We start from the raw sequence: 12,028 nt of genomic DNA, 5'->3' as shown, positions 1-12,028 counted from the left end.
TCATTTTATATAGCATCCTTCCTTAGAAATGAAAAAGAGTAGAAGCAGCCTGCCAGGCTCTTTGTACAACCAACAAACATTACCAGGAGTGGTTATATACATATTTTTAAAGCCATTGTCTATTGAAACCTGACCATTATTTTCTTCATTTCTTTTGTCAAAATATAGCTCACCAATGGCACCAACACAGCAGTTGTTAGAGTTCAATACATCTGAATCTGTGCATCTTTAAAAGATAAAGGAAATTAAAAAAGCAAAAGATCACATAGTTTATTTGCGTTTCAGACATAAACCCAATAATACGACAAAGTTCAGTTTAGCTTACGTTGGAGGTCATTATAAGCAATGAAGGCGTTGGTCCAGAGGCATGATGTGTACATGGTTTAATCTGGCATGGTCTCCACACCCTAGTCAAACCAGAGAATTAACTCATACTCCAATAAACTCTTTACATACTACAACAAGGGTGTACTGTCATTCTGTTTTTATTCTAGGAACACCTTGGTTATTTACAGTACAACCTCATGTATTAGCTTTTTTTTGGGTGGAGGATTTCTCTATCTGTAAAAATAGAAGTTCCTAATTAAATTAGATGATTTGGCTTCTTTATTTAGATCTGCCTACGTTTAGATCAACTGAATAAATCATGTTTTCTGCATATGTTTATCAAACTCTAGGGACTGCTTTAGGTCCATATCCAGTATTAAAACTGCATCTATTTTATCAAAAGGCAGTGAGAAATGTTTAAAACTTGTTTCATAGAATGTAAGTTGTGAGGCACTCCTGTTTGAACCTGCCTCAGCAGCTCCAATCTAACTAGCTGTTAGAGGTTTGCTTACCTGCGAGAGGGTGTGTTTAGGGTGCAATAGTCGTTACGGCAACAAATATTTTTACTAAAAACTATTTTTCTATGCAATATACTACGCTGAGGTGTCAAATGACAATTCCTTTATTAATAGATAAATATTTACATTAAAATATCTGTGTAAATAATGCTAGGAGAGATTCCTGTTGTAATATATACATTTTCATATTCTTATGTCATGATACATAGAGTAGGGCTGAAATTGTTTAGAGCCAAAGATTGGCAACAACATTGGTTTAAATCACTGCGTGGCCCACAAAGGTCACCAAATAAAGGATCTTTGAGGGCCTCTTCTCATCCAGCTGGTAGCAGGACACATAGGGCCCTGTGTCTTTGTGCGTTTGAGTGTGAGTGTGTGTGTCTGTGTGTGTGTGTTTTGTGGGGGGTGGCACTTTTTTGGGCAGATGCCAGCCATCTCTATTGTCCACATTTGAAAGATTGATCGGTCCTCTTAGAATTGAGAGAGACAATATATATATTTCAAGCTACTGGGGCAGTACAAAGGTGCCTTTCACATACTTTTTTTTTTTTTCAAACTGCAATAAATGCAGAGTTTTCAATTAGATCAAATGAAATCTTGCATTCTTAAATGCCAAACAATAACTCTTTAATGTTAAACCTAAAATCTCACTGTATTACCGAGAAAGGAGCCAAGCTCTTTTGAAAGAAGTGCAGTTTCGATTCAAGCAGCTGCATATCAATAGGAATTAGTTGGTCATAATGGGGCATCGATTGAAGTGTCTATCTTTAGGAGTATAGCTGGTGGCTTGATGCACAAGAACATTAAATCTCTTCATTTGTAAGGTCACAAATTCATATCCTGACTGCTGCTTGGGCTACAGTTACCGGACCACTGAGCTCATGCCAGACAAAGGCAGCATTTTGACTGCAGGAGTAAAAGAGCCCAAAAGTGTGCCCCTGGTGCTTATTTCCAGACACACTAACCGATTTGAGAGGCTTTAAATCTTGAAAAGACCTGAAGACACTGTATACCAACCCAGTTCTAGAGGCGGTAATGTAGAAAATGGTCGAACTTACCTATATTAACAGAATCCTCCCAGTCTTCTAGGGTTTCTGTTACTGTGAGAACGTACACGTATGTTCTGTGCTTCCTGTCTTGGTTCTGCTTAAAAAGTATGATTAAAATGTTTAACAGACTTGCAATCAAAGGCTTTACTTTAGAACGATTCTTACACAGTTGTGTTTACAGTAGAGCTGTGTGACAGGTTTGAAATGTTAGATACGATACTCACTTCAAAAACTCCCAGAAGCCTTCCTAACTTGCCTTTCACGCCAGCCTGCACAAAAAATAAACACACGCACAGTCAGTTTGAATTACGAGTCACCACAGCTATTTATTCGCATTTATAGTTGACATTAAAATGCCACCAGAACTACGGTGGTGTCTTTTGCGGTCCATCGGTGCATTCTGAGAGGAGAAGAAACAGGAGCACTTATAAACTTTTTTAACTTTAAAAAGAAAAAAAAAAAAAACACCTTTCCATTCAATAGCACACTGCACGCTCTTTGATCCAGGAGACACTATCAGAAAAGTAGTTTTCAAGGCAAATGACTAAGAGCCAATAGAGTCAGAGTTCAAATTCCAGTTCAGTTGCTCGCACACTCACTCTGTGACCAGGGGAAGGTTTTTTGGCATCCCTATAACTCCTGGCCAGGTGTAAAAAAAGGGGCAGACTCAAATTAACCGAGGTAAAATAAATAAATACATTTCATGCAGCAACCACAGTCAGTGCTTGGGAGGTGTAATAGTGTTAAGATGACAAAGACACTTATATAATTTGTTTGGAAAAAGTATTAAAACCAGTGTATTTTAACATGAAACACAGCTTATCTGCATTGAGTAGCATACAAAGTTGCAAGAGTCAATACCTCAGTCACTTTGCAGCTAATTAAGGTCTCATTATCTCATACCATATGTAGTTTCAGAAAGGACCATCAAGCAGAGAGGGAGAACACATTTAGCTTCCAGTCTCCCTCACATTTTGCCAAGTTCATAGGCTTTTGAGAACCAATAATACAAATCTCTGAAGAAATTGAATTTCACTGAATTCTAGGTTTTTAAACAAGAGTTGTTTTCGTACTTGAGAGAGTGGGAAGGAATATTTATTGTGTGTAATTACAGGTCTTTATATACCAGGTCATATTTGTGTCTAAGAGGAAAAACACCTACACATACCCTGCATTTTTGTGGTTTCTGGGGAGCTGTTACAACAGGTGGGAGGGTATTCTTTTTAAATAGTTTACGCATTTGACAATGTTATCTTTATAAGAAACTGATCTGTGCTTTTCATGTTTTATACATTACATTTGATTTTGTGTCATGAAGCTTAGGGAATTACACAAATGCACAAGGGGGTGGTGGAAAAGAAGCAAAATATTGAGGGGGAAAAAAAAAAATCTGTATCAAACTTTCAACATTTATCAGGACGGCAGAGGAACTTGAATTAGGGATCACATGAATAGATGTTGAGCCTTGACAGGGTTTTTGATTACTTATACCTTGTCAAATATAGATGTAACACACAAGAATAGCTAGCAAGTACTTACACAAAAAAGTATACTTATGCATTTCTTACACAGATATTTAAAAACCTGTGGTGCCACCACTTCTACAGCCCTGTGGCAGCTCTATTAAGCAGTACAATGCAATTGCCATGAACCAGATATAGTGGCATACCTTCATATGAACACACCTTCAAAAAGGTAGTGCCATCACACAACTTTTAATTTTACAAGAGCATATGACCAAACTTGATGAATATTTACTATAATGCATTAGCTCAAAATGTTATTTAATAAAACAAAGACAAAATTTACATGTTTAAAGTCTATTGTGCGGGATCTAATGCAAGTCCTGAAGCACATTGGCTTTGGCTTAAGTTAAGCTTTTATCCTGTATTATAGTACTGAAGACATTTCAAACTTAAATTCTTCCTAATGGCTGAAATTAAAGCTTCCAGAAAACAAGCTGGAATAATATTCTCGTATAAACAATCTGATTGAAAAAGCAGAACAGCAATGCACAAACAGAGCCATGTTGGTGTCAGCTGCTCTTACTAGCCTGGTTGTTTTCCCAATACAAGTAAAATGACAGAGAATACATAGGCCCCACCTTCAAACAGCCACAAACACAAAGTTCCTTTGATGACTGCTTAATTCAGGTTTTGCTATACATTAAATAAAATGGATTAAAGATTGAATGTAGTTTTGACTAGCAAAAAATGGCAATTTTACAATCCAAATATATACAGTTGAACCAAAACAAACAAGCATAATATATGCAAGTCACATCAGGTGCAGCCAAAACTTTTCAGAATATAGTGGAACAATTTAGCATAGACATACTGATAACTAAAATGTTTAAAGGTTGCAAAGCCCTTCCATAATGCAACAGTAGCTTTAAATTATTCGAGATATATGTAAATCAATTATGAAAAGGGAAGAGCCAGCTCAAGTACGTAACTGTATTTTAATAGAGCAAGTGTTTTAGACAGACAGAGCAGTTGTAATGGTGGAGCTAATCTTCATGTGGAGCTCATGACAAGGGTTACCTGCAATGTTGGGTTGATTGACTTGTGGTGCCTGTCTGTTCAAGTATGCAAATATGGATAAGGATTTGCACTCCTTCTTGTTCCAAGTTGGCATGGCTGACTTCCTACTTGCTTTAGGCAGAGATTACCAGTAACAGGATACAGCATAAAAAAAAGCTCAGCCATGTGGACAGGATACACTGCTGTAGTTACCAGCTAAACAGTGGTATCAATGTCAAGATCAGATTTCTGAATTCCTCCCTTTCAAGGTTTACAAAAATCCAGTCAACAGTTTTCAATGAAGCTGATCTGGTTTTCACATTAGATGAGACATGAATTTGTGGCCTAGTATATTGCTTAATGTCAACCCAGTTGTAAATATTCCAGAACATTCATTTTATAAAATTGTCCCAAAATAGCTACTGGAAGGATACTCAAGACACTGAGTAATATATTGATGAGCAATTTGGTAAATGTGGAAGCCACAAAGCTGACTGCTACACAGGCGTGGTAGAGATACTTATACTGGGGGAGGGTGGAGTATGTTGTATACTCTGTCCTATGAACACCTATACATCTCTACGTGTGTTTAATCTCTGTTCATCTAGCCAATGATAGCAATGTTGAGTTATTTATTGAATCAAAATATTTTACCTTTGTCCTAGATGCAATGTTTGGATTTCAAAAGCATTATAATTATGGCGCAGATAAAATCCCTACCCTGCTATTTTAAAATACATTAATACCATGGTTACAGCATTTAATACAGGTTTAAAACTAGAAAAAAAAAGTATTCCCTTAAAAAATGGTTACAAACCTTGTTGTCCCACAGTAGTGAACAGTCAATACATCGTACTACTGAACAGTACGTGATTAGACTGCATCTTCAAAGACAGAGTCAACTGCTTAAAGCTTTATGGAGTGAGATTTTGATCTTTAAATATTTCAGCACCTCCAGGGAGGTGGAATGCTACAGGATATGTGGATTGGCTTTTTGAAATTATCTTTCAGTGGCTTAGGAGGGGTAAATAAAAATCTATGGACATTTCATCAATATATATATATATATATATATATATATATATATATATATATATATTATATATATATATATATATTTTTTTTTTTTTCGTTGTTTTTTTTTAAATGATACGCCACCTAACTAATGAACCTCAAAAATAAAAACTAGTTAACCTAGACCTTAATTACAGCTTGAGGACTGTAGGCAGGTAACTTATCTTATCTCAAGATCTAACCTCTTTACTGAAGTGGAGCATATGAAATATTTGTATTTAAAAAAATTCTCCCACTACAGGCAAATTCTGCCAAGTAAACAGTGTGGGAATGAGACCTAAATAAAGGCAGTTGCTAACATTAACATAATACCTTTTAATATTGTTGTACATCTACTAATATTTGAAGTAAAGTACAACTATTTCAAAATGCCCCACACACAATGCCCCTCCAGTATATTACTGCATAACAATTTTAAATACAGACAACTACATACACATGCAAGACATCCTCTATAGCTGTGAAAGATTAGATTTCCGATTTCATCATCCTACATGCTTCACGTAGCACAGCCTAAAGAAAACCCATGTCTTTGGCGCCACATTCCTGAACTACCAAACAGGTACGGGTTGTACCGTAATTTCAGTGGGTGACAAGGAGACCAACGAGGTCCTGACAGCACACAGACGGAATTTTAGTTAGGAAACCCTGTAAGGGTTCATTTATTTATTTATTTTTTTTAGTCAGTGTAGACACATCCAAATCCAGTCCAGCGTCATTTAAGTCTCTGGGACACTCTGACCCTGCTGGCCTAAATACAGCAGGCTGTATTTCAGAACTGTCAGCGGATTCTTTATTTCACATCTTTTCAAAAATCCTTTCGTCTCCCATAACAACATGGAAGGTTTTCTATGGATTAGATTTTCTTTAAAAAAGCCAGATTACTGTAATATATGGTTATAATTGTTACACTCACAGGAACATCAAATGTTTAAATATAAACAACAACAACAGAAACAGTTAGTATGTTGACAATTTCAGCAATGAATCCAACATGCTCTTTTTATAAACTTTGTATGGATTTCAATGTACAATTTAGGTTTATTTAGATATAGCTCAGTAGAAACTCAAATTCATTGTTGATAGTTCTGGAAGTATGGATTCCAATCTAAAAGGAATTCAGGATTTTTTAGTTTTTACTGTAGAGCGATAGCCAGTTTTGCCCTACAGAATGAACTCATTGAACAGCCTATTAAAGGCTTGCATGATGATATGAACAAGGTGTCATTGGAGACACAATGCGTTCTACATTTAAGCAGGACATGCACAGGCTGTAAAACCCAGGATCTAGCAAATGCATTGTATATTTGATACCACAATACAAACACAGCTATGAAAGTCTGACTGCAAACATGGCTGAGAGTACCACATATTAAGGATACATAATTTATCACTGAAAAGTCAAATTAATTTTATACTGAAATACTGCACTCTGCTCTTTCAGTAGTTCAATATAAAAGACCAATCTGCCATTAATACTCCAACATACCTTGGAGATATGATGTTATTCCTCGATTGACAGAGTGACTCCACTGTATCACTTGAGTAGAACTATCTAAATCCAGGAGGTCTGTAATACTCCAGTTTTGAGGAGAATACATCAGGTACGCTATCTGGTTTATCTGAACCCAGAGGCATGAAAAGGCATCAACTGGGTTCTGCCACATTTAATACATCAAATAAAAAGAAAAAAGCTTTGTTGCCTATTGATTATTTAACAAAATTCATCATCTAAAATATATACATTTTTTATTACAGTGTGTGAATGTAATGGTCAGGCAAAAAAATAATTTTGGGGTTCTGTTGGAAAAAATGTGTCTTTGCATGCACGTGGCACAGCTTCATCAGGACGAGGTAAAGTACTGCTGCATGCAGCAAGTGAATTTGATCTGCCCTATTACAGATGTATTTTCTGTCTCTGTCATCTTCACTCGGGAATAAACAAAACTGGACCAGTGAACAAGGTTAAAAGGGACACCAGACCAGAAATGCCCTTAAAAAAAAAAAAGGTTCTCTCTCATCAGTCAATTGTAGACTGTACTGTAGATCGATAAGGGGCTTCTTACCTCTTCATAAACTTCCCTGACTGCAGCACCACCAGGCTCCTCCTCGGGCTCCATGCCCCCACCTGGCACAATCCACTGGTCTGGGTGCCGACTACTGCTAACCAGCAAAACCTGCAGGAAAACACTGCTGTTAGTACCCACACGCAGGCCGAAGGAGGGAATGGAATTTTGTTTGTTTGTTTTTAAAGTCAATACTGACATGCCAGTGTTTCAGTGAAAGGGATATTTTACTTGTACATTCCCATTTTGTGTGTGTCTTGTGTTGAACATGCTTTATGAATACAGTGCTTGGAAGCAGATTATACTTTTACTTACACAGAAGTTATTTCAATGAGGTAAAAATGCAGCCTGGTTTGCTACACAAAAAACATTCTTCATTATCCCATATCCATTATTTTCTAGGTTTCGTCTCATCTCTTGACATGCATGTTTTTCGCCCCATGAAGTCAATATAGCAAGCATCTGTGCCAGCAGCAAGACTTAAGATTTTTCAGTAAGTAAGTCTGTTCATAACAAATCTGAAACTATTAATATCACACCCTGTTAAGCTTGCAGGAAGTGTAGATAAGCTATTGCAATTACCATCGAACCCATGCCATGTGTACAATTTCGCAAGTCAGCTAGAACAGCTTCAAATAGCCTCCTAACAGCATTCCTCATCAACCAAATGTTTCACTGACCAATGCATTAGATGCATCAGCGGCCCAAGGAAATGGGAATTGTTATTACTCTCTGTAAATGGCAGCTAGAAACGTGTCTGGCCTAGAATGTAAAAGGATATTAAGAGGGAATTGGGAACAAAATAAAGTCAAGCGTTCTGAAATCGTCCAATTGTCTCCACAGTAACCCTGGCACATACAGTACGTTTCTATGTGCAATGTTTCATTAAATATTGTTTTGGGGTAACAAATGCAATGGCAGAAGTTAATGGCAGTGGCGCGACAGGAGAATTGGAAACTACAGGAACTTGAAAGAAGGGGGACCGCAACAACACATTCTTGAAATAGAGTAAACAATACTTTAACTAATGTGCTAAGAATTTGGGATAGAGAGTTTTCCAACATTTTCCAGATGAGGAATGCACAATAAATGTATACTTCTGGTAGTACATTAATATTAAAATACACTATGGAATACACTAAAAAAAAAAAAAAAGTAAAAGATTACTGTAATCAAGTCTGAACTCATGCTCATCCCAGAACTGATGAGCAATGAACACACAAATAGATCTGCACTCACTGCCCAATACTTCCACAAGAGGCCATCTAGCCAAGGTACTGTCTTGAACTTTGTTCTTTTAAAGACACTTATATTTAAAATAAGAAACTGCTTAACACTCCAGAGCTCTGCTCAGCAGGTCCAGTGCTACAGTAACTCAATGACCTACTTCAACTACTGTGAGTTTCTGAGCAAGGCAGAGAAAAATGGCCTTTCATTAATGGTGAGACACTTCTGCACAATACAATTATTATTATTTATGTTTTTTTTGTTGTTTTTTTTTTTTTTTTTTTTAAAAGACTGTTACTATGGTTATAACCCTGGAGTCCGTATTTCAATTTAACATTGTATACCATGCAGCACAAAGCCAACAATATTAGGTCTTAAATTAAAATGTCAATGAATACAAAAGCAGAATAGGCAAGATAAGAGTCAGAGATGTGGTCCCGATAGCAAGAGGAGTAGCAGGAGATACCCAGTATGCAACAGAGTAACTGAAGCTAGACTGTGTTTTTACAGAACAGCCTTGTGTCAGGGGTGAATATGGAGGTAGTTATTATTCAGTGGAAACTACAATGTGGAATGCTTAGAGAATATTTCATCAAAAAATATAATATTTGACTTAACATACACAAGTAAATAAATACAAATATAAATTAATAAAATATAAATACATAAATAAATAAAATCCTTCAAGGGCAGTGAATTGGTGAAAGGCCCTAGACAATACATATAGCATTTACCATCAACATAGCATAACTGTGAGGGAACCAGATAGGTTGCACTGCAAAATAATGATGGGGTCATTGTCAAGCTTTAACACTGAAAAGTGCTTCTCAAGGACTGAAGACAGGGACAGTCAAGCGAAAGGTCTCAATTGCATTTAAATTCGTGACCCAAAACAATGAGAAACACCACCACACCAAGAACTGCCACAGCACTTGTTTTTTCAATTACTGACAGTAAACAATTAAAATTCACAATGTGGTTTTGTTACATATTTCTTAAGTGTAGAATAATTCAATTTATCTCTAGCGCCCCATTAGGAAGCTATTGAGATCATCCCTGCTATCATGGAGATATGTTTAACAATGAAATTGGGAATACAACTTATATATCTATCTTTTTATATGCGCCTTTCAAAGTGGACCACCATCAAAAAGCGCTTTACAGAGGTAGGCTGTGAACTGTGCATTATTTGCAGAGTAACTAACAATAGGACATTGATTTAACATCTCATTGGCAGGATGGAGCACAAGGAGGTTGAGTGACACAGGGGCAGTGGAGGGATTTGAACTGATGACCTTGTGGTGCGAAGCCCTGGGCTTTAACCACTGGACCACATTGCCTCCTAAATTACTAGTCACAGCTGTCAATATTCATAAGACGGGGTGCAGCTTAGTTCTAAAACATGTAACTGCTAACCAATTCCATATCTCCAGTGTAAAAGAAAATATGTGGGCTCTGCAACAGGAAGTCTAATTGTACCACAGGAAGAAAGAGTTAGCAAAAAATATTATTTTTCTTAAACTGATGTGTTGCTTTAGTTATTAGGTAAATGTATTGGGGTTTTGTGCACTGTACCTCTCTGCTTCATGTAAACTCTTGTTATATGTGTTCCTGTGCTGTTCTATAGGGTTTTAAGTTTAGCTATGTCTACATTAAAAACAACACTTTGGGCTTAAATGTTAAACTGGTGCTTGTTTGCTAGTTTCTGTAGCCTACTGTATTATGCCATACTACATGATCTTTCCAGGACAAGTTCAAATACGATGCCTCCCTGTTGTTGCAAAAAAAAATTTATTACTGCCTCACTTAAGAGGCCTCCCTGGTAATTCACCTTACAGTAGAAAACATTTTACAAAATGGAATGGTGGTAAACACCCTTGCCCTTAAGGGGTCTCCCTGTGCAATGTGAAATATAGCAAGAATGCAGTGTAATGGCATGGTCATCTAGGACTGCTCCTTTTGGCTTTGCCGATTAGGACACTGTACCCAGGCATGCAGTCATGTGAAAGCCAACTGCAGAACTGCTGAATAGCAGGATTGCTGGGTTTCAATAAATCATACAGAGGCTTTGAGAAAGCCTTAAATCAGCACTTACCTTTCTATATAAAAAACAAAAGCTTAGACTTGACGGTAGTTCATCAACAGAGGAACCAACGCATATGCATGTATGCAGTGTAAAGTGCCTCCAACAACAACAACTCTTATGCAAATGTCAGGAATTCAAATGGCTCAACACACAGCTGCTCTATGGCTTTTTAGACTCAATGATTTTGTTAAGCCATGAATAGGGAAGGATTAAGAAAAACCACCTGCAACATGGATGAGACACAAGCTTGCGGCAAAGGCCAAATTACTACAGAAATGTCTGAGCAAACATAGAGTGTATGGGTAACTGGATTGTCAGAGGAATCCTTCAAGCACTGGCAGGTACTGCGTTAATCCAAGCCCCCACCCTCTTCCAGTATATAAAATGAAAGTAAAACTGCTGACTGCATCTTCAATGGATGCCATTCTTGCTGTTCCTATCACTATCCCTTTTATCCTGCATATTAGTAAAGGATCTCATGACCAAAATACCAAACAATTATCTGCAACTTCGGCAGCACGGCTCCAAAGTCTGAAGCCCATGTCAGCCCATTTCAGCTCCCCCCTCCCTTTTCACTGGCACAGCCCAGTTCTACTTTCTATACTGAATGTTATGTTCACTCCCCTGACGTGCTCTTTACCTTCTCCTCCTGGCAGACTGCTATACACAGAGACTGGCTTGGCCCATTCATACATTGTAAATGGGCATCTCTGTTTAAATAAAAAGAATGAAAAGAAAAGGTGGCTGTTTTATTTTGAACAGGGTCTGAGTCAGTGTGTGGCAGGTTCAACTACAGGGAACTATAAACAGAGCAGAATGTGCCTCGCTGCTGGAATAGAGCACTGCAATGAATTTAGCATTTCTATCAATGGAGCCTCACACTGATCTATTCAAGAATCAATGGTTACACTTTAGGCTATACTTGCATCAGTCATTTAGATGAATTTCAATAAAAAATTAATAGAATAAAGTATAGACTAGACCACTGCTGTTCAGACAGTGACAGGATATTCTGCACATATGTAAAACTACAGAGACTCTAAAAAACAAAAGGTTTTAGTTTCTTAGATTGTTATTTTAATTACAATTTCCCTCCATCATTACACTCATGAATAATCCCTATTTTAATATTTCTAAGCTTCTTGTATGTATTCTTTAT

The 12,028-nt window shown here is 37.1% G+C and overlaps 1 protein-coding gene across 4 annotated transcripts in view; it reads right to left on the bottom strand.

Annotated features, from left to right (window-relative positions):
* The window catches only part of LOC121318396 (diphosphoinositol polyphosphate phosphohydrolase NUDT4B), a 34,335-nt gene that overhangs the window by 4,092 nt on the left and 18,215 nt on the right, over positions 1-12,028 (bottom strand). For 3 of the 4 annotated variants that reach the window (XM_041255004.1, XM_041255007.1, XM_041255008.1), the window contains exons 2-4: positions 7,557-7,667; positions 2,119-2,163; positions 1,904-1,991 (exon numbers count right to left, since the gene is read on the bottom strand). In XM_041255004.1, coding sequence (XP_041110938.1) covers positions 1,904-1,991; positions 2,119-2,163; positions 7,557-7,667 — 244 coding nt within the window. The remainder of the gene's footprint in view (positions 1-1,903; positions 1,992-2,118; positions 2,164-7,556; positions 7,668-12,028) is intronic. The other variant, XM_041255005.1, reaches the window with a different exon arrangement.

Source organism: Polyodon spathula, chromosome 7, assembly GCF_017654505.1.
Source record: "Polyodon spathula isolate WHYD16114869_AA chromosome 7, ASM1765450v1, whole genome shotgun sequence".
NCBI lineage: Eukaryota > Metazoa > Chordata > Actinopteri > Acipenseriformes > Polyodontidae > Polyodon > Polyodon spathula.
The sequence above is the reverse complement of the archived record's forward strand: the minus strand, read 5'-3'. Positions and strand labels throughout refer to the sequence as shown.